At 48.7% G+C, this 27,444-nt stretch overlaps 6 protein-coding genes and 1 pseudogene across 8 annotated transcripts; 2 read left to right on the top strand and 5 right to left on the bottom strand.

Annotated features, from left to right (window-relative positions):
- Positions 1 to 376: 376 nt before the first annotated feature.
- LOC112900219 (cysteine synthase-like) lies at positions 377 to 1,999 on the bottom strand. The gene is made up of 8 exons (XM_025969003.1): positions 1,967 to 1,999; positions 1,766 to 1,875; positions 1,631 to 1,688; positions 1,139 to 1,540; positions 1,005 to 1,056; positions 753 to 892; positions 587 to 667; positions 377 to 469 (listed from the first exon to the last, which is right to left on the bottom strand). Exons 2-8 carry the CDS (start codon positions 1,792 to 1,794, stop codon positions 377 to 379), a joined length of 855 nt encoding a protein of 284 aa, XP_025824788.1. The 5' UTR covers positions 1,795 to 1,875; positions 1,967 to 1,999.
- A 1,649-nt stretch (positions 2,000 to 3,648) lies between these two features.
- LOC112900218 (mucin-1-like) lies at positions 3,649 to 5,064 on the bottom strand. Its single transcript, XM_025969001.1, has 3 exons — positions 4,677 to 5,064; positions 4,240 to 4,604; positions 3,649 to 3,986 (listed from the first exon to the last, which is right to left on the bottom strand). Exons 1-3 carry the CDS (start codon positions 4,780 to 4,782, stop codon positions 3,888 to 3,890), a joined length of 570 nt encoding a protein of 189 aa, XP_025824786.1. The 5' UTR covers positions 4,783 to 5,064; the 3' UTR covers positions 3,649 to 3,887.
- A 1,834-nt stretch (positions 5,065 to 6,898) lies between these two features.
- On the top strand, positions 6,899 to 9,098 carry LOC112900217 (monooxygenase 2-like). 2 transcript variants are annotated; one of them, XM_025968999.1, is made up of 5 exons: positions 6,899 to 7,531; positions 7,601 to 7,666; positions 7,823 to 8,009; positions 8,088 to 8,316; positions 8,414 to 9,098. In XM_025968999.1, exons 1-5 carry the CDS (start codon positions 7,206 to 7,208, stop codon positions 8,959 to 8,961), a joined length of 1,356 nt encoding a protein of 451 aa, XP_025824784.1. In that variant the 5' UTR covers positions 6,899 to 7,205; the 3' UTR covers positions 8,962 to 9,098. The 2 variants fall into 2 exon arrangements, with proteins under 2 accessions (XP_025824784.1, XP_025824785.1); XM_025969000.1 differs by having other exon boundaries at positions 6,906 to 7,486.
- Positions 9,099 to 10,229: 1,131 nt separating this feature from the next.
- On the bottom strand, positions 10,230 to 11,972 carry LOC112900944 (UPF0481 protein At3g47200-like). The gene is made up of 2 exons (XM_025969716.1): positions 11,221 to 11,972; positions 10,230 to 11,099 (listed from the first exon to the last, which is right to left on the bottom strand). Exons 1-2 carry the CDS (start codon positions 11,860 to 11,862, stop codon positions 10,341 to 10,343), a joined length of 1,401 nt encoding a protein of 466 aa, XP_025825501.1. The 5' UTR covers positions 11,863 to 11,972; the 3' UTR covers positions 10,230 to 10,340.
- Positions 11,973 to 18,044: 6,072 nt separating this feature from the next.
- On the top strand, positions 18,045 to 19,871 carry LOC112900698 (annotated as a pseudogene).
- Positions 19,872 to 20,856: 985 nt separating this feature from the next.
- On the bottom strand, positions 20,857 to 21,686 carry LOC112901610 (abscisic stress-ripening protein 3-like). Its single transcript, XM_025970559.1, has 2 exons — positions 21,439 to 21,686; positions 20,857 to 21,319 (listed from the first exon to the last, which is right to left on the bottom strand). The coding sequence occupies exons 1-2, from the start codon at positions 21,589 to 21,591 to the stop codon at positions 21,167 to 21,169; spliced, it is 306 nt and encodes a 101-aa protein (XP_025826344.1). The 5' UTR covers positions 21,592 to 21,686; the 3' UTR covers positions 20,857 to 21,166.
- Positions 21,687 to 24,180: 2,494 nt separating this feature from the next.
- LOC112899079 (glycine-rich cell wall structural protein 2-like) lies at positions 24,181 to 25,511 on the bottom strand. 2 transcript variants are annotated; one of them, XM_025967415.1, is made up of 3 exons: positions 25,245 to 25,510; positions 24,859 to 25,172; positions 24,181 to 24,732 (listed from the first exon to the last, which is right to left on the bottom strand). In XM_025967415.1, the coding sequence occupies exons 1-3, from the start codon at positions 25,414 to 25,416 to the stop codon at positions 24,520 to 24,522; spliced, it is 699 nt and encodes a 232-aa protein (XP_025823200.1). In that variant the 5' UTR covers positions 25,417 to 25,510; the 3' UTR covers positions 24,181 to 24,519. The 2 variants fall into 2 exon arrangements, with proteins under 2 accessions (XP_025823200.1, XP_025823199.1); XM_025967414.1 differs by having other exon boundaries at positions 24,859 to 25,511.
- Positions 25,512 to 27,444: the final 1,933 nt, after the last annotated feature.

A 27,444-nucleotide genomic window follows, 5' to 3' on the forward strand; every position in this document is an offset into this window, starting at 1 on the left:
CTTACAAATAAGTAACAACCATGAATTTTCACTGTTCAAAGAATATATGGTTAACTAAAATACTAAGTTATCGCCAGTTCTGTCATTAATATTAGTTTAGGGACACCACTCTCTTATAATCATTTGTTAGGTAGATTTGTGAGAAATTTGAACAGTCCAAGTTACGAATTGTTGTAAACAGTCACCGAGTAGATCAAAATCCCCAGTTTTCCCAACTCGCCTCCACTGTCGAAAATTTTAATTTATTTTTCCTGCTGATGACGCATGCATATCAGACGCAGCGCCTAAGAAAACAACGGCATCTTCTTGGTCTGCTGGAGCGAGCGCCGGCCTTCTTCAACACACTTCTGCGTGGACAGAGGTTCCGTCTCCGGCCTCATGGCTCGAAGGCCATGCTCTCAGCCTCGTTCCTGAGGGACTCGTACATGAACGACGACAGGTACCGCTCGCCGAAGCTCGCGAAGATCGCCTGCAACCACCAACGAGGAACAGGTTAGATTTAACTCACAATGTGGCAGCCGACCAGCATCACGTCGCATCGCGTGACAGAATCGAGAACAGGTCGCCGATGACGCAGGCAGCTTACGACGATGAGCTTGCCCCTGTTCTCGGCCCTCCTGGCGACCCGGACGGCGGCGACGGCCGCCGCGCCCGACGATATCCCGACCTGAGCGGTGGAGACAGGGGTCATCAGCCAGCAGGTGCAGAGTTTGGAACGGAGCCGATCGACCGATGGCGAAGGGGTAGCCCACCAGTAGCCCTTCGTTCAGGGCGATCTGCTTCGCCATGCTGGCGGCTTCCTCGTTGGAGACCTGGAAGACCTCGTCGAGGAGGCCGACGTCGAGCACGCCGGGGACGAAGCCGGCGCCGAGGCCCTGGATCTTGTGCGGACCTGAGCTTGCACAAACGACCTGTGTCAGTAATATATTCATACTCAAGGCACGCAGGACGATGGAGACGAGACAGAGCACGGTTGATCATGGCAGCCAGGCACGGCGTCTCACCGGGTTTCCCTCCGGACAGCACCGCACTCTCCGACGGCTCCACGCCATAGATCTTCAAGATGCAATCAAATAGAACCACTGAATTCATCTCTGCAGGTCACATTGATTCTAGACTCTGTCAGACGGTAGGTCACCTTGATGGCAGGGTTCTTCTCCTTGAGGTACCTCCCGGCGCCGGTGATCGTGCCGCCGGTTCCTATGCCGGCGACGAGGACGTCCACCTTGCCCGCCGTGGCGCTCCAGATCTCCGGCCCGGTGGTCTCGTAGTGGACCCTGGGGTTCGCGGGGTTGGCGAACTGCTGGAGGACGTAGGCGCCGGGCGTCCGCGCCGCGATCTCCTCGGCCTTGCGCACCACGCCGTCCATGGTCAGCAGCGGGTCGGTGAGCACCACCTCCGCGCCGAAGGCCCTGAGCACGGCCCGCCGCTCCGTGCTCACCGACGACGGCATCGCCACGATCAGCTTGTACCCCTTGGCCGCCGCCATGAACGCCAGCCCGATGCCCGTGTTCCCGCCCGTCGGCTCGATCAGGACGCTCTGCAGATCGATACGCATTGATGTCATTGTCAGCACGAAGTATGCTCGCGACGAAGAAATTGCAATGGCTCGTTCGTTGATCTCCCTTACCTTTCCAGGGGTGATCAGGCCCTTCTCCTCCGCATCGGCGATCATGCTGTAACCAATCCTGAGAAGCATCACAGGCGATCAGATATTCAGATGGCAAGATTGTTTGTTGGCACTCGATTCTTGATCATCATATACCTGTCCTTAACGCTGGAGCAGGGCGCCATGATCTCAAGCTTAGCAGCTATACGCGCCTCGCACCCAGCTACCACCTTGTTCAGGTACACCAACGGGGTCTTACCGATCAACTGCCGTTGCAGAAAAACAAAATTGCAATGCAGGTTAGTTCATCAGAAAAGAAAAAGGATCACATGTTTGCAGATCAGTTTGTTCACGCACTTCGGTGACATCTTTCGCTATCTTTGTACTCTGATCTTTCGTGGTCTTTGAACCCTGATCGTCGATGGTCTCAAAGCTCGGATCCCATGTCCCCATCGCTTGCTCACCCTGTCTGCACTCTGCAGGAAGGAAGACAGGTCCTGAATCTTGATGGCGCTCGAGCTCGAAGCTCTTGGGAAGGAAATAGTACGCAGCATGCAGCTCTTTATAGTATTGTGGCTCCAACAATGCGTGTGGTATATCTCGTTGGTGGATGGTGCAAAAGATGCAGAGATGTCTTTGTGCTTTGCCTAGCCATCTGTGTTCTAACTTGTTCTTGCTCCATCTTTGATTAAGTTGTCCTAGGGCGCCGTCGATCTCTGCCGATAGCTACAAAAGTTGGCTGATGCTTACAAGGTCCCGGTGACAAGATACAACCTTTTTGTGGCATACCATGATGAGAACCTTGAGAACCGACTGTTGGTAGTTGCAGAGCAAGTAAACTTTGCTGCAAGTTATAGTGAAGACAATGCAGAGTCACGTCACTGTGTACGGGCATGCAGACGCATCGTGTACGGCATGGATGACGGCATTATTTCTCCTGTGTTATTTTTTAATAATTGGCGTGCAACTAATAGCTTACCATCGGCCTCTTTTCTTAAACCATCAGCACCCAGCAGCTCAAGTGTGTTTTCTCTGCGAGCATCTAAAACTACGCATTTGTAGCGCTGATAGTTTTAGATGACAGGTAAAGAAAATTTTTGACAAGCGATTGAGGTGAAGTTTTTTTTTCTTTTCTTTTCCGAGGTATTCCAACATGTAATCACAAGTCTGAATAATTAATCATACTATTACTAATTTTGGAGTTTTCTTTTCAAGCCTCCACACGAAGCTACCTAGGATCCTAGGTGGACACTCGAAATCCTCAAAATGCTCATAAAAATTAAAAACATCCGGCCATCAATCCGATAACTTTAGTCATAATAGTCATTAGGTCTGTTGTCTTTTCTAATAAATTACCACATCTACCATTATAAAAATAGATTAAATTAACCTCCTAAACATGTATCTAAATTACCCACCTCTACCATTATAAAAACTTCTAAAGTAACCCCCTAATCTTTGTGTAAATTACCCACCTATACCACTGTAAAATAATACAAATAACCCTCTAAATTTGCATATGAATTATCCAATTATATTATTATTAAAAGTTAAAGTAACCCCTAAATCTGAATCTAAATTATATAATTATAACAAAATATTAAAGTGCACCAATATAAAAATCTAAATTACCAAATTTACAATTACTAATATATTATTTATGTTATTATTTATATAAAAATATTACCCACGATATGTGTCATAATTTATTCATGAACGATGGAAGAGATAAGAATACCAATTCATAAATAAATTGCAAAGTACCGTTTGGCAGAGCTCCCCTGGAATCACCATGAAAGTTACTCTGGAAGCTCTGCTAAACAGGGCTCGCCGTGTTTTTCAGTCAAAGAGGTTTCTTGCAATATCGGCCTGGATTCAAATTTGAGGTACCTAATTTTCTCCACTTCTATATGAATATCATTGCAAGACCGGCTTGACAATATGTGGATTTTCTATTACTGCAGTTTATTTTATGCGATTCATGACATTATACAGGTGGAAGTTATCCGTGCTAGTAGTCGATTATTACAAAGGTTCAGTTCATGTTGCTGCTGCAGCCGGTGAAAATGAAATACAGTAGAATGAGGAGAGTCAGAGAACTGGTGAGCTGGAAGGAGTTCTCATCGACGCATGTATAAGGCATGAACTCAAAAATTAGCAAGCATGGTGACCTTGTTTACAGATGGGAAGTACTAGATGGCAATCAAGGAATCTTAGAACAGGCTACAGCCTACAGAGAGAAAGCACTAGCGATTACAGAAGCAAAACCACTATCAGTCTACCACCACAGAGCCATGAAAGACAGCATCATGAGAAGAGGAACGGCGAGCTGCACCGCCCTGACCTGGAGTTGCAGGGCGCCCATCCCCACGTCGTCCTGCAATGGAGGAAAAGAAGTCAGAGCAAGGTGCAGCAAAGCAAAAGGCTCGGTAGATGCAAAGCAATGGGAAAGCAAAGCTTGCAAAGATGTGAGAAAAGATCGAGGAAAGGTAGAAACTTAAGTAACCGGAAGCCGTAAACGTTTCAGACGAAATTACTGTTCTCCTAGAAAACAGAGTAGTAAGAAAGAAAGAAAAAGAAGGATGGATGCGATGCAACAGAAAGCAGGGAAATGGTGAGCAGTCGGCTACCCGGCGTTGCTGCCCAGGGGTGGGCATGGGCAGGACGGTAGCAGAGTCGGTGACGCCGGCGGGGAGCGGCACGGCGGGGCTGCTGCTGATGAAGTCGGCGCTGGCCGCCCCGGCCGGCGCCTGCGCGGCCGCGCTGCGGTCGCCCGACGAGGGCGCGCCCCGCGGGCTCCGCCGCTCGGACGGCAGCCTCGGCGTGCCGTCCTCGTCGCCGCCGTCGGAGCCACGCACCGGCGCGGGCGCGGGAGCCGGCGACGCCGAGGGCGAGGGGCCAAGCGGCGCCGGGCGCGGCGAGAGGTCCGGGACAACCACGGTCATGGGCACCTTCTCCTCGCGCTCGCAGCGGCCGCGGGGCTGCTGGAACGCGGCTCGACATCACAAGAAAGTTCCCGGAAACAAAGAATGCCGTGATGGCAATGCGATGGAACTTACCGCGCTGCTGCGCACGCCGAAGAAGAATGCGCGCGACGGCTGCGGCTGCGCGAGGAGGGAGCAGAGCGCCGCCAGCGCGAGAAGGATCGCACCCGGCCGCGAACCTCCTCCCATTGCTCCGCCTGCGCCTGCTCCGCTCGTGGGGTCGTGCCACACGACGCTTCCCGGCCTGCTCTCTCGCTGCCCTCGAGCAATGCCGGCCGCGCAGCGCACTACGCAGGGCAGGGGCGTGCGGCGTGCCCTCTGCTCTGAGCCTCTGGCGCTATTTGGTGGTGGTGGTCTGGGTGTTCGTTCGAGACCGTTGGTCGAGTCCGTGAGCCCGTGACCTTCCAGTCCTCCAACGTTGGCTGCGGCTTCGGGTGGGGCGCGCTGCCACGGTGCGGTGCCTGCCCGGTCGCTGCAGGCGGGTGCACCAGCGCAGCGTGGAAAGCGAAGCTAAAAGAGGAGAGGAGAACCCCCATGGTGGTGGTGGGTGCCCACGAAAGGCTGCGACAAAGCGGGCGCCTTTCGCCACTTTCTCGGGGCGGGCGCCGGCGGCGAGGAATCACCGTTCGTTCACCAAAGCCGGATAGGTTGCTGCTACAGTAGCCTCGTGCCACTAGTAGCAGCCTCCATTAGCAGCTGATTATTACCCTCGCTAATCCGCTAATCTGGGTGTGATCTTTGTAGCGAGTGATGTCCTAGAGTGGCGTTTGGGCGTGCCCCTGATGACCGTGTCGGATCCGGCCTGGGCGCGGAGGCCGGAGCGAGACTTCGCGGGACTCGGGGTGCCTTTTTGGGGCCGATAATTGTTGCATCAATGGGCGGCATCGTCGGGACTCGGGAGTCAAAGCATGGAGAGCAGCAACCCAACCTTGCGCGAGGAATGGCCGTGCGGTCAAACAATCCATTCCCGTAACTCGCATCGCTCGTCTTCTTTTAGCTAGCAGGTTGGTACCGGGAGAGAGAGGGATCGCTCGATTGTAACAACGTGCAAATTGTGTTACAGCATACAGGATCTAAACATGCCATCAGTCCACCACCGCGAACATGGACAGCCAGGCACAGATAATTCAATCTGAGAAGAATCAGAGTTCAGGATGAGGCAGCGAAGCGAGGGATCGGAGAAGGAGCAGAGATACATCAGAGGTAGAAGATAATCTAGAGAAGGAAGGGAGTTGAAGAGGAGGAAGAGATCTAGTAGAGATGAGTTCATATTCTGGATATTTTCATCCATATCCTCACTCTGGTGTATTGCTCTTTTTTTTAGGGTAATGGATTCAATCAACCGATCGTTAAAAAAATAAGCCCAAACAAACTCAGAGGCTTCATGAAACCAAACCGATTCAGAGAGTCGATCGGCTGACCTAACTAGAGAATGTGCTACCTCATTACAATTTCTACCAACATGTATGAAGGAAAAGGCAATAGAACCCTTGGCTTCCTGCCTGCTTGATGTCCTGAATGAGCACAGCAACCTGAGAACGATCTTTGCCCGCCGATTGGAGTTTCTTAACCACTGAGAGACGATCAGAATTCAGAAACAACTTTCACCTGATTTCTGGTCCAGTGATCCCTTCGATCCCCTGCCTGCATGCAGCCAGGAAATTGCCATCGTGGTCTCTGATCACCAAACCAATGCCCATTCGATTTGATTCTTCAAATACTGTTGCATCAACATTCACCATTACCCATCCTTCCGTCGGAATCTACTACTCTGCTTTTGTACTGCTTGCCTCCGTCGCCTGCTCGCTCCAGCAACTCTCGCTGCCACGGCCCATGGTCCACTAAGTGAGCAGCCCAATCATGGTAAATCCCTGGTGCCTGAGCAGGACAGGAATAATAGTAGAGCCCATGGGTCGGTGGTGGGTGTGCCCAATGTCTGTTGCGTTCGTCGTATTGTAATATTCTTGGGCCAAAAGCCCAGCAATGGACTAGGCTGGCGGAACCGAAAAGTTGTTGCCGGTCGTGGGCTAGCAGCTAGCTCCTCAAAACCTTGCATAACACATGGCCCAAACACAGATTCAGGCATTCAGCCCAATTTGCTCACACGCACGCACGCATGTCATGGTTCCTGCGTCTTTTTCTGGCGTTTGTCCTTTGTCACAAAAAAAGGAAAAATCCCAACCGTGCACACAGAGTAGGCGACGACATCCAGCAGAGAAAAAACAGAGCCAGCCAAGAACGGAACCACGAGGTCTTGGACGCTCTCACTCACTCACACACGCACCCATCAGTGGTTCTCTCTTCGTAGCCACATTTTCCTCCACCTCCAGAAAACAATCCATGGACCCCGACAAATTTGATGGCCCCTGCAAAGAGAATCGTTGCGCGCCGTCTTGTTTACGCCAGCGATCACTCGCGATCAGTCCATTCTAGTTCTAGTCCCTCTTGTCACTTGTTTACCCTCCACTTGCCGCAGTGCGCCACGATCTGGCACGCGCACCGGTGCGCCTGCCATCCGCCGTGGTGATCCATAGTTGGCCCGGCCGCCTGCCTGATTCATTCCACGAGCTAGCTAGCCACAGCCGGACAACGATCGAGGTGGCACACGATAGATGGCCGGCGGTGGCGGCGATGCGGCGGCGGCCGCTGTAAAGAAGGACGTGGAGGCGGAGGTCGTGATCGTGGGCGGCGGCATCGCGGGGCTCGCGACGGCGCTGGCGCTCCGGCGGGCGGGCGTGGCTTGCGGCCGCGGTGGCGGAATACTGGTGCTGGAGCGGCACGCGGGGCTGCGCGCCACGGGCGCCGCGCTCACCATCTTCCCCAACGGCTGGTTCGCGCTCCGCGCGCTCGGCGTCGCGCACAAGCTCACCTCCCGCTACGACGCCTACGAAACGTGCGTGCGTGCGCCGCCCGTCGCGCGCCCAGCTGAAGACATCGAGTCCATTCTAGCTCGATTCGCCATGTTCTCGCTCGACTGATGTACTGGATTCGTCTTCGCTTCGCGCAGGTCCGAGGTGACCAACCTTGAGAGCGGAGCCACGCAGGTGTTCCGCTTTGCCGGGAACAAGAGCAGGTGAGTTCATCCATCGAGTCCCACCAGTTCTTGGCTTGTCACGGCGAGCCACGCAGCTGAAGAAATTTCGTAGGATTTTGTGTTATTTGGGCCTGAAATAGTAACTTTGACTGATCCGGCTAATTGGTTGTCTGAACTCGAAAAAAATTTAAAAAGGGGTGAAGAAGTCAGAGTAAGGGCGCTGGGCAGGAAGGCGCTGCTGGAGGCGCTCGCGGAGGAGCTGCCGCCGGGCACCGTCCGCTTCTCGTCCAAGCTCGTGTCCATCGACACCGAGCGCGCAGCCGGCGACTCGTCGGAGACCGTCGTCCTGCGGTTGGACGACGGCACGGTGATCCGAGCCAAGGTACGCCGATACAGCAGTGTTCATCACCACATTATTCTTGCAGTTAGTTGCAGTATATTGCATGATTGGTGCTGTCAGGTCCTGATCGGGTGCGACGGCGTGCACTCGGTGGTGGCGCGGTGGCTGGGCCTCCCGGAGCCGGCGAGCTCGGGCCGGTCCTGCGTCCGCGGGCTCTCCATCTTCCCCAACGGCCACGGCATCAAGAGGGAGCTCCGGCAGTTCCTTTCGCAGGGCCTCAGGGCGGGCATGGTGCCCATCAGCGACACCGACGTTTACTGGTTCCTCGTCAACGACACCGTCCCTGCAGGCAAGCCAAGCCACTGCACACGCCACACGGCGTCTTCCAGACAATACATCCTGTGCTCCGGAGCTCAGAGCCGCCGCCGCCGCATCTGAATTTGCAGAGAAAGAAGCCGCCGGGGACCCGGCCAAGACCCTGCGCGAGGTCACCGAGAACCTGGCCGGCCACATGCCCGCGGAGTACCTGAACGTGGTGCGCCACTCCGACCACGGCAACCTCTCGTGGGCGCCGCTCCTGTACCGGAACCCGGTGTCCCTCCTCACCGGCGCGGCGGCGCGCGGGGCCGTGACGGTGGCCGGCGACGCGTTCCACCCGATGACGCCCGACATGGCGCAGGGCGGGTGCTCCGCGCTGGAGGACGCGGTCGTGCTCGCCCGCGCGCTGGCGCGCGCGGCCACGCCGGCCGAGGGCGTGGCGGCGTACGTAGCGCAGCGGCGGTGGCGTGCCGCCTGGCTAGTCGCCGGGGCCTTCCTGTCGGGGTGGGTCCAGCAGGGCGGGACCAACGTCCGCGGCGTGCGCGGGCGGCTGGTGAGGATGTTCCGGGACTGGGTGTTCTACCCGTTCGTGTTCCCCAGGCTCGCCGACACGATGTGGTTCGACTGCGGCGACCTGGCACCACCGTGCACGGACGGCAAGAGCCACGGCGAGTGAAGGGAGGACCGTGACCGCTGTGTCGCCGGCAAGGATTCGGACTTGTAATAACGCACGTGCGCCATGCACGCTTGTGAACTGCAAGATTTTATTACAATAATAATGTTTCAGGTTGTGCATGTGCTAGAAGAAAAAAAGGTTCGTGCTTGTGCTAGAATTCATGCGTAGGAATGTGATGCCATCCATCATGCGGCTGCTACAAGCTTTCGGTTGGAGATTCCTTTCAATTTGCTTGTGTCATCAGCACGCAAAGACATGCTCCTCCTCCTGGGCAAGCAAGAGCAGAGCAGTGCGTTTCCATTGTCCAATGCAAAGTGTCGAAGGCCAAAGTTCCAGCACCTAAAAACCAGAAATAAAAATTGCTGTCTGATACATACTCCTCTCACGTTTGTAAGGGATAGCGACGGATCGAGTACGGCGCAGGTGCACTAAAAATCCGCCCTTGACAAGATCCGATCTACTTGATCACGCCCTCTTAATAAGATGCGGCCTACTCGGTTACGCTCTCTCTCGACTGGACCGGCGGTTTAAATATTGAAAGTAGTTTCTTTGTAGTATTAGTACTGCAGAGGGACTCTCCCTCGCTGACGTATAAATTCCACTGTTCTCGAGTTCACACGTCAGCAGATGAGTTCCTCTGTAGCACAGCACAGGAGACTCATTCGAAATTTTACACTGCACTTGCCCCCACGATCACCTGTGGGTGTGTTATAAACACAACAATCACTATGCCCATATAAATCAAGCACCAACATAAAGTAACAGATTAAAATTACAGCTGCTCTTTCCCGATTCTAGCAGGCTCATCTTTTAAGAAACAGACTAGAAGATTTCGCAGCTGTAAACCTAGAAACAAACCTCTTAATTTTCCTCAACGCATGCAAATGAAGAAAATGTTCACATATATACACGGGAATACTCATCCTACCCATAAACACTTCTGAGAGACTAGCTCGATAGAAGTTTGACAAAGTCACTATAGGTTCATTATTGTTGTCGATGAGTACATCCTTTAATGCTAAAAGCATAACTTGTTAAAAGCACTCATGCTGAATCAAAAGTCAAACCCAGATGAACAGGTTTACCATAATAAAATCTCATGTTGTGCATTTAGATAAATACTATATCTAGATATATAGATAAAAATTATGTATCTAGATTTGTTAAAATGATCTACAATTTAAAACGGAGAAAATAGATAGCTAGAGAGATTCGGACCAGATGACGAATAGGTAATTAATCGTGACTCTATGAACACTCGAAAACTATAAATATGAACACTACTGATCAGTTCACATCCTATCAATCGACCAAATCAGGGGCACAACTTCTAACTAGAAGGCTGCCATGGATCGGAGTAGCATCCCAATTCAACCGCATTACAACTCATCGTGTAACAAGCCTGCTGATGCGCTCCACCCCGTTTGCGGCTTCTCGTCGTAGTACGGCAGCACCGTGTAGACCGTCTGCACGACGGTGAGGACGAGGAGGAAGACGGCCGCGGCGAGGGAGATGATTGCCCAGGGGTTCCCGGCGTGGTTCTGAATGAGGCTGGCGCGCCACTCGTTCCACCGCGTGGCGCGGTAGGCGTTCACCTCGCCGTGCACGGCGCGGAGGTGGCTGCCCTTGTCCAGCACGGCCCTGTTCCCCAGCCGGTTGAACATCTTGGCCACCTCCTTGTCGCTGCCCAGCCCGTTCCAGATGACGCCGCGGGAGGAGAGCAGCTTTGCGTCGGCGGCCGACTTGATGACGTTGTCCATGAAGAACACGTACGCCGTCACCTCGTTGGCGCCCACGTCGGGGTGCAGCCGCTCGAAGGCCATCAGGCTCAGGAGCTTGTGCTCGGTGTCCTTGTCGACGGCGAGCTCCGGGATGTGGAGCACGCCGCGGAGGAAGTGGATGTCGTGCAGGCTCCGCGTCGCGCTCCGGGCGAACTGGATCCCGGCCTGGTCGAGCTCCGTCGCCGACGGCACGAACTCATCCCTCCGCCCCTTGCAGACCTGGCTGGGCGCGCCGTGCAGCAGGCTACGGTGGCAGACGTCGATGGGGTGGAGGCCCAGCCCGCCGCCGTGCAGCTCCGGGGGATCGGGCGTCAGCGACACGAACCGGAGCACCATGTTGTTGATCGCATCGTCCGTCTAGGAATGCATACCAATATAATTGGGAACAAAATCAAAATCCTTCGACTGAATTCAATTGAATTGTTCAAAAGATAAACGATTTACTACTTGGGTACGCACGGCACGGCACGATACATACCGCGGCGTCGGGGCCGTGCAGGGCGGCGGCGAGCCTCTGGAGCACGAGCAGCGGCAGCTGGTTCTCTATCATGAGCATGTCGCGCCGGACGTAGGGGAACATGTACAGATCGCCGTGCCGGCTGAAGATGGGGTCGTTGGGCGCGTAGTCGCCGGCCGCCCCGTCCGCCGTCCTCATCACCTCCAGCAGGAAGCACCCGTCCATGACCATCACCCGCAGGAACCCGTCCCGGTCGCGGAGCCACCCGTCTTCGAGGTCCATGTACGCGTCCTCCAGCCGCTCCGCCACCTCCTCAAGCGCCGCCACGAGGTCCCGCACCGGCCGCCCCGTGCGCCGGAGCAGGTGCAGCAGCGCCCGCTGCTTGGGCTCGTCCATCGGCGGGAGGTCGGGGTTGTCGCGGTGGAAGGGGCCCAGCGACACCAGCTGCGGCCCGTAGGGGGAGGCGTGCTTGCCGTTCCTGACGTGCGCCGGCACCCGGTAGATGAAGTGCTTCCGCCACATGGCGGCCTCCGCCGCCGGGTCAGCGGCGCCCTTCTCGTTCAGCAGATTCTCGACGTCGACCACCCAGGACCTTTCCTTCCGGCTGACCTCCATATGGAAGGATCGGCCTAGCTTCTTCCTCTCATGTAGGACTGAACCCATCGGTGGGTCACCGGCGGACTTGGTGGGAGCAAGTCAAGTGAGAAGCCGGCCGGCAACGGGGAAGATCTGCAACGAGGGATATAAACAATTGAATATACCCGAGACATCAGTGTGTGAACATGGGCTAGCTGATCTGCCATCATGTTGCACGCGGCGCGGATGCTTACGATTTACAAAGTACTACGTAGCTCGGTCAAGGTCATCTGATGTATTTGGTGCCTATACCAGCGTAGTCCAATAACTTATCTGTAAAAGACATTCCAAAATTTTGAAGCTCACTTAACTCAAATACAAGATGTATCGGATAAGATTTAGCCAAACTTTCAAAATTCTCTAGATAGATTTCAAGATATATTATCTGGAAACATCAAATCCATATGTTAAGATTGTTTTAAAAAATAAAAAAAACTTTCATAATATAAATATTTAGCATGTTAAATATATATTCTAGTAGAAATGCGAGGGCAATTCTTTTGATCTCTCCTAGAACCTAATCAAATTCTTGTCTTTAATCCTCTCAACAAGTTATACTTACATAGGCGAAATGGGCATAGTTTAGTTGGTTCGGTTCATTTTGTTGGAAATAGAACCTCCCCACTTATCTTCAAGTGTCCTTACTCAGAAGGGGTGTGCTTCTATGTTTCTAAAATGAAGTAACTACACGATATTTATTTACCTTTGTGGAGTTAAATAATAATATTCTTTCCATTATATCATAGTAAGAGTTGTACAACAAATACAAGAAAAGGATTTTTCTAAAAAGCAATACATTAGCAGCTGGAAGGGAAAAAGAAACTTCGACTATGCACTATCTCATGTTATAAAAAGGGCCCGCCTTAGAGTATCAATAATTGGATGACCATTTATCAAAAGCCGTATGTACGAAGAAATGACGGATATGACATGGCGCATTTCCTTGTTTTATGTTTTCTAGCAAATGGGGTTTCATTAGGTAAAGGACGCTGAGTTCTTTACTAGACTAAGGCAGACGACACATCAACCACTCCCACATTTTCTTAGTACTCATGTTGTCGTTCCGTGTTAGACCGAGCAAATGCTGAGTGACATTGAGCCATTTGCCCCATCACTAAGTGTGCACCTTTTTATATGGGCTTTCTATGGTCCTCAAGTCCTTCAATACATTCCCTTTCGTGGGTCGGTTTGTGTCATCCTAGCACAGGAGGACCAAGTGATCTTTGAAGGGCTTTTCGACAATAATACTCTAGTAGAAATTTTGTATATTCCGATGATTATAACTATTATTTTCTTTTCAATCTCCACAAGTTTGCACACACACACACAACAATCTAAGTTTCAAAACCTATGTTGTATGTATCTTGAATGGCATAGATTAGGAACAGAGGGAGTAGCTCAACCGCTTATCCACTAATTTGAAAATTTTGAGATGGGATAAATTCACGCAGTTCACATTTCACAACCTGTATGCGAGCTTTCCTCCCTGATCCACCAAAATTGGATGAACTAAACCTGGACTGAAACAATTTGTGGCAAAATGGACACAAGAATTTGAGCTTACCAGTCTGCAATTTTACTGTTATTAAAGATAGTGAGGATGGATGATCATAGATCTCGTTGCACATGATGCCAGTCTGTCTTGAGCAGCAGCAACGACGATTCAGTTCTTGCCTTAAAGGTACGATGAGATCCATATAGTGGGACGTTTGTGATAAGATAGAATCAAAAGGTACTCCCTTTGTTCTAGATTCGTGATCGACACGTTTAAAGTGATAGTGGTTGTTGTTATACTATAAAAAATGTAGTGTATCCTTGTGTGAAAGCTAATTAATGATGTTACTCTTGCTCTTGAGATATATGACTCTAGCCACACAGAAAGTAGTTGCTGTGGAGCCGTGGGGTATACTCCAACCATATAGGCCGAGTTATAAACACCATATATTAAAGAATACTCCCTACATTCCAAAATGTAGATCGTTTTGATCTTTTTAAATTTATAGTGTTTGCTATGTACCTAGATATGATGTTTGTCTAGTAGAAAAGTCAAAACGACCTATACGACCTATATTTTGGAACGGAGAGAGTAATTATTCTTGAGATATGCCCACATGGGCCATTTGAAATGTGGCATAGAACTTTGCTGACTAGTGTATCAGGACTCCAACCAATCGTCTTGGTGTGTACTATTTCAATTGTGGCCAAACCAGAACATGTTTGGTAATTCACCAAAGTAATAGTTTTTCGGTTTTCCCAAGAACAAGACATGCAGAACAACACAAGAAAATTTAAAATACAATGAACATCAGTATTATAACAGAATGACGAACACATAATCTGAAGTGATGTGGGCCACATTGTGACCTCGTAAGCAAGGAAACATATATAGGTACGGCATCTTATACAAACACTATCAACTTTCAATGGCATGGATCTTGTAAGTAAAAAGAAAATTGAGCGCTGACAAATGGTGCATGGACTTTTGAGTAGGTTCCGGAAAAAAAATCTACCTATCGTACATACTTTACAACGCAAGCATATGTTCCCAACATATTCTTTGCAGTGCCTAGTTCCCATGTGATTGAAGAATTACTTTTCGATCACTCATGTCACCAATTGGATGAACATCCAACAACCCACTATGTTATGTATACTTTCGAAATTACAACAAATACAATAATTGCACATATTGTAGTGTTGAATTTTAATGTGTCTGAGTTATAAAAAAAAACTTTGGTGATTGAAAAACGTTGATTTATGGAACTTGAACAACATCATCAAGATTGTGTTGACAACTGAATTGCAGTGTTATTTTTATTTTATATTTTCATTATGACCATACATATGTTACCGTAATGGAAGGAGGCATTTTGTAAAGCGTGTAACTTCTAAAGTTATGAGTGGCACAAAGTAACAAGCAATACTTTTTCCTAATTCAAATTGGTAAACATATATTCTTTACCAATTTTCTTCTCTTTTGACTTCCTTTGAATATGAATCTATTTATGTAAATTTTGAACATTAAACATGTACACTGTACGCAAATTGTTGGTGTAAAAAGTTGCAAGTTTGACCTTTTCAAATCAAAGTATGTCATACACTGATGGATAGTGGGAGTGTCCTTTTTCATTTTGATCTTTTGACGGGAGAGCTATTATCTGGACGAGCTTCTTAGCTCCACCAGTAAGTCAGATTTTGTCCATGCGTCCCATTCTGTGATTTATGTTGCAAGTGTGGGCTAAGATACGTACTAGCAGAAAATTCGTGCATTTTTGGATCACCCAACACATGAATCTATGTTTACACCGCGGCTATAGCTAGTTTGTACTTTGGTTACATTCATGTTTGTGAGTTTCACTCACTTTTTAAACATTGCTATTGTATTGGGTGGGGAAAACATCAGGTGTTAAGAGTCCCCAATAACATGTGATGCTTTCTTGTTTGTACAAAGGTAGATCAAATATGAGCTGCACATCTAAGATTGGAAGGGCTAAAAAACTAAAGAGTTTAAAAGACTCGAAGTGTTGTATAGACGCTCTTTGTTCTTTTACTTATTTGTATGCATGATAAACTGGTTAATTCAGAAGTTTAAGTTGTTGGAGAGTGCGACAAATAATATCAAACTCCAGCAGCAGCCAATATTTTTATATAGCTGCGGTGCTGCACACATCTTGAAACTAGGCATCTTTCAAAATTGGAGTGTTTATGAGCCCTCTGTATAAAGCTGCACGCAACCGTACAAAGCTTCGTCCGTTCTTCCTCCACCAGGGCAGGAATCAAGCAACCGAAAAAACGAAAGAAAAAAAGAAAAAGAAAAGAGTGATCAGCTCCATGGAGATCTTGTACGGGAACAACGAATGGGCGGTTAACATGGAGCACCTGCTGAAGGAGGCCGGCGCCGGCGCAACGCGGATTTTCTCCACACGTGCATACCTACGCACGATAGTGGGCGGTTGGGATCAACCTGGACGGACGGCCGCGATAGAAGTACTTCCGTGACGATGCATGCCCGAGAGAGCCATCAACCCGTTGGAGCGATTAATCGGTCGCCGATACAAGGGGTTAAACAAGTCCTTTTTCACACTTCATACACTTGGAACGGAACCTGGGGCTTGCAACAGAGAAAGAGTGAAGATGTAAAGTCAAGAAAGGGAGCAACCAGTTCACACTCTTATCCCTTGATTGCGACCACGTGTCCACGTACAACTTGTCACCGACATAATAGTTAAACCAGCCTTCCTTGACAATACACAACTCATCCCCATTGATGAGAATATAACAAAGATAACTAGTAGTTAAAAGTAACATATTTATCAACAAATATTTTTAATAAATAAATATGTAAAAATAAAACTACAAATAAAAATATATTTTAGTAAATATATAAACAATTTTTGTTAATGGAAAAATTCATTCTACACACATGTAGCTACACCCACGTGTGTATCTCATAATGTAGGACGTATTTGATCCAACGAAGAGTATATACTTGGAGTATGATCATATTAGACCATCTATAGATGGTATATACGTTGAGTATATGATCAAACATAAAGTGTGGACATACTTATTTTTATATACTAGTACTAAGGTATAGTTATAATATGTTTAAAAAGTAGGGATGTTTTTTAAAAAAATTTATATATCCTTTTAAAATATCTTAGAGTTAATATATAAATATACTCAAAGTGATAAATAAGTACGTGGACATATACGATGGTATACTAATGGTGAGAATAGCTACACGCGAGTGTAGATAAAACTCATCCTTTAATTAATATATAAATAAAAAATTGTAAAAGTCGGTTCACTATAAATGGATAAAATAAGAATATTAGATAATAAATTTAATCTTCTTATGTCTTTATTATAAAAACTAGCACGTTGCTAGGAGAAGCCATATAATATATTGATTATCATATCAAAATAAGAAAACCTCATTCTACACGCACGTGTAGCTACTCCAACATATGGATCTCATGATGTAAAATATTTCTAACCCAACGTGGAGTATGTACATGCAGTATGTAATCATACGGGACCATCTATGATGATATATATATTGAGTCTGTGACAATTTATAGAGTACGTGGATATACTCATTTTATATACTAGTACTGAGGTATAATCATAATATATATATATAAAGAGGTATATATCCCTTTGAAATGTTTGTGAATTAGTATATTAACATACTCAAAGTGATAAAATGAGTACGTGGACATTCGCATGGTGGTATACTGATGATAAAAGTAGCTACACGCGAGTATAGATAAAATTCATACAAATATATATACACACCATATGTATTTTATAATAATACAATACGTGTCAGTCAAGAATTTTTGTATTTTTTTATATTTTACTTGTCAAACACTAATTCTAAATGGTTAGAACTTTAAAATATATTTATTATACATCATATGTATTTTATAATAACATAGTGTGTGTCGGTTGAGGCTTCAATTTTTTCTATTTTACTCACCAAGCGCTAATTTTAAATAGTTTTATATCTTTAACTCAACATACGGTCATCCGGATTCGAATTACAACTCTGATTGACAAACCAAGGAATTATTGCTTGCTTTATTAATAACAGATTAATATAACATTGGTTATGGAAAATGGATATGACTTTTAAATAGTCTCAATTAATACAGATACAACAGATACAGATAGTATCGGATATTATTAAATTTGGATGTGGAATCGGATAGAGAAAATCAATAAGAAATGGATCTGAATGTATTTATTTTGCTACATATTAAATTCGAATACGGTCACAAATATTTATATTAATATTTAAACGGATACGAATAATATGTGTATTCGTGTGTTCATCCCTAAACGCACCGATTAGCGCCGCCTCTCCGTCTCCACAAGACGTCCGCCTCCCTGGCTTCTCAGCTGAGACTTTCACCGTCCCGTGTCCGTGTCGAGCAAGCAAGGGTCAAATTTGCACTAGTATTCCTATGCTGTAGACCCACATCAACATAGCCTATATTAACTCCACCAAAACTGGTTACGATACCAAGTAATTGGATTGTGTGCTGCTTTTGCTTTTCTTTGTTTCGTATTAATATATTTATAATCAGTAGGAGCCAAACACCCCCCTTCAAAAAAAAAAGTAGTTGGATGAGCCTGTTTCCACCAAACCGTATGTAGCCGTGTGAACATAGATATGTCAGAACAAGTTAAATGTAGATAAAATGAGACGCAATCGGGTCATTATAAACAGCCGCAGCACATCGATCGCTAATCTAGCACAAATCTCAAAGCAAGTATCGACGAATAGGGAGTTGTGCGTAGGTGCGCACGAAGGTGGAGGATCTTTCGCGCGCCGGCGACCCCGTGAGGAGGCGAAGCAGTGGCTTAAGCAGTCCATCTACCGGGTGCCGGCGCACATCAAGAACAGCTCCTCGTCGTCGTACGGGCCGCAGCTAGTGTCGCTCGGGCCCATCCATCACGGCAGCCACGACCTCGCTCCGATGGAGGAGCAGAAGAAGCGGGCGCTCCTGCACCTGCTCTGGAGCACGGGGAGGCCGTTCAGGGGCCTCGTCGCGTCGCTGGCGGAGGTGGTGCCGAAGCTGCAGGATCAAGGGCCTGGACGCCAAGTGGATCGGCGACGAGGGGGACGAGTTCCTGAAGGTGATGCTCCTGGATGGATGCTTCCTGCTTGAAGTGATGAGGACCGCGGCGGCGGCGGCAGCTGCCGGGGAAGAGGACGACGGATGCGGCGGGGCTGGCGAGTACGCGGCGAGTGACCCCGTCTTCAGCCAGCACGGCGAGCTGTACGTGGTGCCGTACGTGCGGCGCGACATGCTCACGATCGAGAACCAGCTGCCGCTGCTCGTCCTCCAGCGGCTCGTCGCCTTCCTGCACGGCGCGTCCACCGCGGTATGTTCGTCACGGAATCGAATCGCAAAATTAACGCTCTCAAACTAATTTTAACAGATCGAGCTTTTCGCTGAATGAATCCACGCCTCCGTAGACCGACGACGCGATCAACAACATGGAGCTGGATTTCGTGAAGCTGAGCCACGACGCGCCGGCACTGAGCGGCGGCGGCCTGGCGCTGCACCCGCTGGACGTCTGCCACCGGAGCCTGCTGCACGGCCCTCCCCGACCACCCCGCGCTGGGCCGGTGGACGAGTTCGTCCCCTCGGCGACGGAGCTCCACCAGGCGGGCGTCCGGTTCGCGGCGAGCCGGACGCGGAGCCTGCACGACATCCACTTCCGCCGCGGCGTGCTCTCGATCCCGGAGCTCGCGGTGGACGACACGAGGGCGCACAAGCTCCAGTCCCCGATGGCCTTCGAACAGCTGCACGCGGAGCGGCGCGCCGCCAACGAGGTGACCGCGTACGTGTTCCTCATGGACAACGTGATCAAGTCGGCGGCGGACGCGCGGCGCCCTCCGGAACAGCCTCGGCAGCGACAAGGCGGTGGCCGAGATGTTCAGCCGGATGGCGAGCGAGGCCGTGCTGGACCGGCGCGGCCGGCTGCACGACGTGCACCGCGCCGTCAACGCCCACCGCGGGGCGCGCTGGCACGAGTGGCGCGCCAGCCCCGTGCAGAACCACGCGGGCAACCCGTGGGCGATCATCTCCCTCGCCGTCGCCTTCGTCCTCCTCGTCCTCACCGTCGTGCAGACGGTCTACACCGTGCTGCCGTACTACGACCAGAAGGCACAGACGGCGGCCGGCGGCGGCATCGGCTTGCTAAGGAACTGTGAATTGAACTAGCAGCATCAGGAGAGATGGAGAACAACTCCAGTAGTCACTGTTAATCGCCTCAATGTAAATTCGCAACTGAAGTGACTTGCCTTCTCAGTAGACTGGTAAGATAGTAAAGATCACGATATGCAGTGATGCCCCTCCCCCAACACACAACCCGGAGAGCCTCCCATTCCACGCAGGTGGAAGTTCCTACCCACACCTCTCGCGGGCTAAAAGTAGCTTATACGGTTCATCAAATCAATAGTTTTGGTCCATGAAGCATTTTTTTTGTTTTTTCTTCCTCTTTTTCCATGCTCTAAAATGCACATATTGAACAATTATGCTACACTATTGGAACATATATATTCTTGGTTCCAAATACTTCTTTATTCCCTAAGAACATTTTGACTTCTTATGAAATAATTTTTTAATGGCTTACCGGTGGAACAATTCTTTAACATTGTTGGAATATAGTTTTAGCTTGGGACAACTTTTATTCAATCAGAACATAATGTTTCAAAAAATTTCTCCAAAACGATTTACCTAATGCCTTGCCAGTGGATAAATTTTCTATATTCTTGGAACTTCTTTTTATTTCCCATAGTTTGAAAAAAGATTTTATTCGGTTAGAACATTTTGATCCTTACACGGAACATTTTGTTAATAGTGGCTTATCATATGCCTTCCACATATGCCCTGGCTATAGTCAAGGCTTTAGTCACATTTTCGCAAAAGTTACTTGAATGTTAATAAGGAGTTCGCAAAAAGGTTAAATTAATGGGGCGAGTCACGAGTGCCTTGTTCAATGCTCACTGCCCTGGATTAGCATTCTAACAGTCCGTTTGGAAGGTTTAACTATCTTGCTTATAAAGAAACAATCAAAATATTTTTTTATATGAATAAGATAACAACTAAAGATTGGCGAGAGAGAGAGAGCACGCGCCCACCTTGGTGTGCTTTGAGGCAGCTCTCAGACAGGCTGGGTTACTTGTTGTCAAAAAATTCATATTCTATTGGAGTGAGAAATGTAAGACCAGTCTTAGTGGGGAGTATCATCACACAGTTACCAAGACTGGAAATTTGGTAACTGTGCTGGAGGAGTATACCATGACACTCCTGCGTGACACTCCTCTCTCGTTCCATGAACTTCTCCTCTTCTCTCCTCATAAATAACTCTTCCATGTCAGTAAATTTGTTGATGTAGTATGATATTTAATACTCATGACACTTTCATTGAGATTGGCTAATAAATTCATATTATTTAGAGAGAAAATTTGTATTAAATCTATATTATTCGAAAGAGAAATTTTTTAATAAATCGATATTATTCGAGGACAGACAAGAAAAATATAAAGATGATCCAGTACACTTTACACAAGCAAAGACAGGCGCGGCGGCCGTACGCACACCAGTACACCACAGGCTTATTATTCGAAGCTTGATTTTGCACTTGATTCAGGAGCACCGAGGATCCAGACCGAAATCCTAGGTGCAGATAAATCAGCCAAAATCAAGACCTGTCGCACACGAGTTGAAAGAACAAATCTTTTTTTTTTCTATAGATGCTTCAGGGTTCAGCCGTTCAGGCAAATAAACACGCGCGCGCGCGCGTGCGTTCAGTTGTGGCCGTGCTTCTTGGCGTCCTTCTTCTCGTGGTGCTCGTGGAAGGCGAACCCGGCGGAGCCCACGGCGGCGACGGCGGCCACCTCCTCCTTGATCCGGTGGCCGTGCTCGTTCTCGGGGTCCTTCTTGGCCTTGTGCTTCTCGTGCTGCGTATATATAAACAGATCGGTCAAGATCGAGCTGAATCGTGCTGCAACGCAAATGCACGCGTCAGGCGTGCGTACACGCGCAGTTCGATCAGAGGATTAATTGGGGCGGCGCTTACAAGAGCGTAGGCGCCGGCGGCGATGGCGCCGAGGCCGCCGAGCTGCTCCAGGTGCTTGTGGTGCTTCTCCTTCTTCTCGTAGTCGACCTCGCCGGAGCTCTCCTCCTCCTTGCGGTGGTGGAACAGGTGGTGGTGGTGCTTCTCCTCGGCCATGGCTCGTCAAAGAAGCAAGATCAGATGTTTCTCCGCGAACTTGTCAAGGGGGGAGAGATGATCCACTTCTATTGTCTTGGGTGTAGAAACCGTGGCGCCTAATGGCCAGCATTTATAGGGAGGGACCTGGTGATGCAATGACATAACTGCCCCTAAGAGGGCATTTGAGGGAGTGTACATGCTGAAGGACATCGTGGACGAGCTGGAAGGAAAAACTTCGCGCTAAAACCGCGTCAAATGAGCATGATTTAATTCTGACCATTTTTTCGTCATTTTCTATATCATTTCGGATGTCTGAATGAAGGCTCTCTGCTCGCGCGAGGTTATCCACAAAATCCTTCTCTTCTCGATGGTGATCAGCGTTGGACGTGACCTGTGATCTTTCCAGGAAAGGCAGCTGCTTCCCTCAATCACTGGTGGTGTTTTTATGCTTCCAAGTTTTGGGAGAACGAACGAACTTGCAACCAAAAGTTTGAGGAAACCTCTGCCTGATTTTCTTGTAAATATTGTTACATGGATGATAGTAGTATAAGTGTATAACACAGTATCAGTAATCAGTGTCAGTTGTAGTAGCTGCAAACAGCTAGAAATAGAACGTGACTTGTCTCTCGAGTAGGATAGTGACCCGTCGACCGATGGGCTTGGAATTTACATGGCCTAGCTTAATCGTACGTGTTTCCAGGGGGACGTTTCAGACTTTCAGTATCTGACGGGAACGCGTGATTGCCCGAGACGATCTTGTGCTGCGGAATTCAAGAGCTTCTCCGTGACCTTGCAGGAAAAATCGCGCCGCCGAGACCATCCAGAAGATGACTACTGGAGGAGGAGAGATCAGAGAGGCGAAAGGCCGGACAAGGACGCACGACGAGGCGCAGGTCGTCGGTTGATCGCCGGTTAAGTTATCCTCCATGGATCAAGCAGGAGAAGATGATGAGCAGGTGCGGCCAATGGGAGCGTCCCTGATTGTGATTGACCTATTCGCCATGATTGATCACCCTTGCTGCTTCCGCTCCCCATGTGATTAGTCAACACCGGCCACACACAAGTGGCGGTGGCGGTTGGATGCCGCCTGTCCGATCGCTCCTCCACCGGTTCCCGTCGGCGTCGGACGGACGGCGACACGGCGTGGCGATTTATTGCTTTGGGCTCGGATGGATGGAAAATATCCAAGCTGGTTACTCTTACTTAGCCGGTAAGGTCAGCTGGATGGATGCCCAGCAAGCAATTACCCGAGGAGGAGGGCACGGAGACGAACGCCGACGTGCCACCCTGCCGAATTATTGCCGATCACGTCCGCCACCGCTGTGCCGCGAGTGCGGCGCGCCAGGTCCGCGCCAGTGACCGCCGGCCCAGTGTGCCAGGTCGTCCAAACTTCCCGTTGGAATCATGGAGAGAGGCCCACTTGGCAATGCGCGTCTGCACACGTTATCCGTTTCCAAGATCCTGCCATTGGTCACTGAGGTTTGGAGCGCAAATAATCGAGGTCGCGCGACTGGAGATGAAGCGTCCCAGAAGACTTCTCTCCCGTGATTCCTCAGTGCATGGGGTTCCAAGTAAAAAAAAAAGGTCCAAGTAAAAAAAATCCATAATTTTCGAATCAACTATCCAAATTAAATTTTGATTGCATCGCCATGTTTCTAACGACGAAATCTTCAGAATAAGACTACACTTGGCTATGTTCAAACGAAATTTAAGATGGACAATAGTTCCAGCTTCACAATAAAATTGTTCCCCTTTAGAAAAAATATTTCATCTTAAAGATTTCATAATAATATAGTCAACTAGGATCTTATTTTGAAGATTTCATCATAAGACAACTCAATGGTGCAATCCGAATTTGATTTGAACATTTCAGTTTAAAATTATGAATTTATTTATTTCAAATCTTTCTTTTGTGCATCTCCTCGAGAGGTGCGCATATAGACCAATCTATAGTACTATTCTTTTTGCGATAACTGCGCTGACAATCACGCACGGGTTTGGAGAGCAGATGGTAACTGCGCGGGAGCTCCCAGATGGGCTGGCCTTGGACCAGGCCTAAGATCTTGCCCAGTTCTTTCAGGCCGGGCTTTGGTTTTTTTTTTATTAAAAGCCCAGTTCGTCTCCTTCCAAATCATCCAAAGATATCAAAAGCAAAGGGATCGGTAGTGCTCGCTCGTGCAGTGAAGCCCTCTTCGATCGTAATTGGAATGAGGTCACGTAATGAATTTTGGTCCCATTTTGTTTCCAAAGGTACGCTCCGACTCAGGCATGAGGAATAAAGGTAGAGTTTAGCAGCAAGACAAACCGAGGAAATGAAAGTTTAGAAGATGTATTTGAACCCTAAAAAGGAAATGGTTACATGAGTTTATTAGATCTCATGCTATCTACCTTCAAAAATGCTGAGAAAATTTTCATATCCTCCAATTTTTCCATGCAAATATATAGAATCCAGACAACATGCATGGGTTTGAGGGTTTCTTTATTTTTCTTCCATCTCATAAAAATGCTGACATGGCACGGCAATGTTAAAGAAAAAACAAATCCCCTGTTGGAATTCGCCTTAGTTCTCCATTTCACATTCAAAAAAGTTTCCCCAGTGTCACAAGAGAAGCGAAGCACGCAGTAGCTAGGCGCTGGTGTCATTTTTTAATTAAAATACACGGACGAAGAAATACTTACTCTGAGAGCCTCGGTTACAAAGTCAAGTGCAGAACACGTACATGCATACCATACCACGTAGAAAAAACGGCGTAGACAAATGCACATGCAGACACGTACACCAACACACGGCTGACAGCGTGCAGCCACATCATCAGTAACCACGGTGACGCAGCACATACGGTACACGGATACGCAGAACCGTACGCACGAAACGTCCCGGCTTTTATTCACCCGCTGCTGGAGGAGCAGCAGGAGGCCACACACTCACACATAGGGCTCGGTCGGCTAGCCGAAGAAGTGGTGCTTCTTCTTGCCCTCGCCGCGGCCGGCCTCCTCCTCCTCCTCGGCGTCCTCCGCCGCGTCCTTGGCCTCCTTCTTGCCGTGGTGCTCGTGGAACGCGAACCCGCCGCTGCCCAGCGCCGCCACAGCCGCCACGCCCTCCTCGATCTTGTGACGCTGCGCGTGCTCCGGGTCCTTCTTCGCCTCGTGCCTCTCGTACTGCACCCACCCACAAAGCAAGCAGGGATCAGAAACCATCGATGACATACATGAAACGACGTGGCAGCTGCGAGAACATGTGGGTGCGGTGCGAAGAAGAGAGCAAAATCAGAGAACGTGACGGACCATGGCGAAGGCGCCGGCGGCGAGGGCGCCCATCTCGCCGAGGTGCTCCTTGTGCTTGTGCTCCTTCGCCTCCTTCCTGTACTTCTCCGAGTCGTTCTGGGAGGAGCCGTACTCGGCGTCGTCGCCGCCACCGGACTTGCTGTCGTACCCGTCGTTGCCGGAGGACTTCTTGTACCCGCCGCCACCGGTGTACTCGTCGCCGCCGCCGGAGGACTTGTTGTACGCGCCGCCGCCTCCGCCGCTGTAGTCGTCGGTGCCCGACTTCTTGTAGCCGCTGCCGTAGTCGTCCGTGCCGGACCTGTTGTACCCGTCGCTGCCGCCGCGGCCGTAGTCGTCGTTGCCGGACCTGTTGTAACCGTCGCCGCCGCTGCGGCCGTAGCCTTCGCCGCCGCCGGACTTGTTGTACCCGCCGCCATAGCCACCGTCGGTGCCCGACTTGTTGTAGCCGCCTTCGCCGCGGCCGTAGTCGTCGGTGCCGGACTTGTTGTAGCCGCCGCTCTCGTAGTCGTCGCCGGCGCCGGACCTGCCGTAGCCGCTGCGGCCGTACTCGTCCGCCATCGTTCTCGCTGCTTAGCTCGTCACGTTCAGGACTTCCAGTACAGAAGAGTGCGTGAGCTCTGGTTGCAGTTGCACACTAATAATATGCTTCCAAGAACACAGCGATGGCGAAGTATTTATAGAAGGGAGCGATCTCCGAGCACGGTCGTGACTCGTGGCTCATACGCTGCGCACGTCATTAGGAAATCTGACAGGTAGTTGTTAGTTTCGGTTGATTTTTCCTTCATCTCGAAATGCAGATATTTTTTGCAGACAGAAACTAGTTGGCCAGTTGCTTGCATGTCGACATCATCTGATGGGGCCACGATTAATAAAGGATGGATGGATGAGGGTTTATTCCCTGAAATCCGGATCAATCCGAACCTCAGAGATTACTGGCTCCGGATCGATGCCATGGCATTCATGCTTGTGAAATTCAGCATGAACATGGAAAGATATTGTAGATGCTTCAGTCCAGAGTACAGAGCAAAACATGAGTCACAAGTTGAGTAAGAGGAGAGAAGAACTGTATGGCATTCGAACAGTTCTTTTTTTCATAAATGGATAAAGTGAAATAACTTGATAAAATCTGTGTATCACTAGGATAAAATGATAAAAGTGAAAGTAGATAACTAAAATTTATCTGTCACTTTGGGGAGATGGAACTGTTTGCTTAGCAGCATCAGCGCATTGCCGCTTGTTTTATCTGAACGAGACTAAGTTCGGCACCGAAAGTTCTTACTTTATCTGGATATACGAGCATGCCTTGTATATCTGTTCACATTAGACTACAACTATTAGTATCTCGGCTGAGTAAAACTGCTGCTGTGCAGAAACCACACTCCTTGGTGTGTGATACCATCTACGAGTTCCACCTTTCGGAAAGGAGATTCAAGGTCACGTGTCTATCAGCTGGACACAAGCATGTTCGGTTTCATGCCAAACATATCCAGCTTGCCACAGTTCCTTAGGCATGTCAAGGTATGGGCCGGGTTTGGTTTTAGCCATGGTTTAGGTTTAGCATGCCAAACTTATTCCCATATATAGATCCTACGTGTTAGTAGGGACGTACTCTAGAGTGGTAGCAAGATTTCGTCAGTCATGATTAATAAGTTATGATGTTCTTTTTTTTCCTTCGCCACGACAACTTAGACGAGAACCTAATTAAAGGTTGCAAATCAAGCATGAATGCGACACATCTCCAAACTTAACTGAGAACTTAAAGGTTGTATATATGTTTCAGTCTTTGAGAATGCAGAGCCAAATACACGATCGTGTTGCTTGTGTTCTATTTCAGGATAAAGGACGAAATACATAACTGTGTTGTATGTTTCAGTCTTTCAGAACACATATACATCAAAATTAGATTTATTTCAGAGTGGAGAGCAAAGGTATCAAACGAGAATATGCCTGCTACCAGCAGTACCAGTTGCTGAATAATCTTCCACCGACCAGAACAGATCTAACATTTAAGCCATGTTCTTTATCTCGCCCGGATCATGTGAAATGACTAAACGTTCCTCAGTTGATCGCAGGGCCGCACAATCGCACTGGACCCAGCCTTTACTCTCTTATGCTATCTCCTGTACTCTATATATAGAGGAAGATTCCGTTCTTTATTGCTTCAGCAGCGTTCTCTAAATGGTCCTCTAAAATAGAGAACGCTACAGGTTTCCTCTATATATAGAGATTCTCTCTTCTCTTCTCTATTTTTTCTTTACGTTTCAAACACTGAATTAAATAAAAATATATATAGAGATTCTCTCTCCTCTTCTCTATTTTTTCTTTACGTTTCAAACACTGAATTAAATAAAAATAAAATATGTCCATAGCGTTTGAGGTATGATAAATACGTACGTACAAAAATTTGGAACAAAATACGTTTCTAATATAGGGTTTAATGTATAGAGAACGAGATTTAGAGAACGTTGTTGGAGAGAAATGAGATATAGAGAAGAGAATTCTGTAAATGAAGGATGTAGAGGATGGGATTTGGAGGATATCGCTGGAGACAGCCTTATTCAGTTGCTTGTTCTGGATGGTAGCATG

The sequence above is a fragment of the Panicum hallii genome, chromosome 7 (genome assembly GCF_002211085.1).
Source record: "Panicum hallii strain FIL2 chromosome 7, PHallii_v3.1, whole genome shotgun sequence".
NCBI lineage: Eukaryota > Viridiplantae > Streptophyta > Magnoliopsida > Poales > Poaceae > Panicum > Panicum hallii.

What these genes read in the sequence shown, in the direction of transcription:
- LOC112900218 (XM_025969001.1), bottom strand. Translation starts at nt 4,782, where the DNA reads ATGGGAGGAGGTTCGCGGCCGGGTGCGATCCTTCTCGCGCTGGCGGCG. An exon ending in ATTCTTCTTCGGCGTGCGCA is followed by an intron (nt 4,605 to 4,676) that starts GCAGCGCGGTAA and finishes TGTGATGTCGAG; the next exon opens with CCGCGTTCCAGCAGCCCCGC. An exon ending in CCCCTGGGCAGCAACGCCGG is followed by an intron (nt 3,987 to 4,239) that starts GTAGCCGACTGC and finishes CCTCCATTGCAG; the next exon opens with GACGACGTGGGGATGGGCGC.
- LOC112900219 (XM_025969003.1), bottom strand. Translation starts at nt 1,794, where the DNA reads ATGGCGCCCTGCTCCAGCGTTAAGGACAG. An exon ending in AGAAGAACCCTGCCATCAAG is followed by an intron (nt 1,057 to 1,138) that starts GTGACCTACCGT and finishes TGCATCTTGAAG; the next exon opens with ATCTATGGCGTGGAGCCGTC. An exon ending in CCCTGAACGAAGGGCTACTG is followed by an intron (nt 668 to 752) that starts GTGGGCTACCCC and finishes TCCACCGCTCAG; the next exon opens with GTCGGGATATCGTCGGGCGC.
- LOC112900944 (XM_025969716.1), bottom strand. Translation starts at nt 11,862, where the DNA reads ATGGGTTCAGTCCTACATGAGAGGAAGAAGCTAGGCCGATCCTTCCAT. An exon ending in TGCACGGCCCCGACGCCGCG is followed by an intron (nt 11,100 to 11,220) that starts GTATGTATCGTG and finishes ATGCATTCCTAG; the next exon opens with ACGGACGATGCGATCAACAA.
- LOC112901610 (XM_025970559.1), bottom strand. Translation starts at nt 21,591, where the DNA reads ATGGCCGAGGAGAAGCACCACCACCACCTGTTCCACCACCGCAAGGAG. An exon ending in CCGCCGGCGCCTACGCTCTT is followed by an intron (nt 21,320 to 21,438) that starts GTAAGCGCCGCC and finishes ATATATACGCAG; the next exon opens with CACGAGAAGCACAAGGCCAA.
- LOC112900217 (XM_025968999.1), top strand. Translation starts at nt 7,206, where the DNA reads ATGGCCGGCGGTGGCGGCGATGCGGCGGCGGCCGCTGTAAAGAAGGAC. An exon ending in GCACGGTGATCCGAGCCAAG is followed by an intron (nt 8,010 to 8,087) that starts GTACGCCGATAC and finishes TGGTGCTGTCAG; the next exon opens with GTCCTGATCGGGTGCGACGG. An exon ending in CAACGACACCGTCCCTGCAG is followed by an intron (nt 8,317 to 8,413) that starts GCAAGCCAAGCC and finishes CTGAATTTGCAG; the next exon opens with AGAAAGAAGCCGCCGGGGAC.
- LOC112899079 (XM_025967414.1), bottom strand. Translation starts at nt 25,416, where the DNA reads ATGGCGGACGAGTACGGCCGCAGCGGCTACGGCAGGTCCGGCGCCGGC. An exon ending in CCGCCGGCGCCTTCGCCATG is followed by an intron (nt 24,733 to 24,858) that starts GTCCGTCACGTT and finishes GGGTGGGTGCAG; the next exon opens with TACGAGAGGCACGAGGCGAA.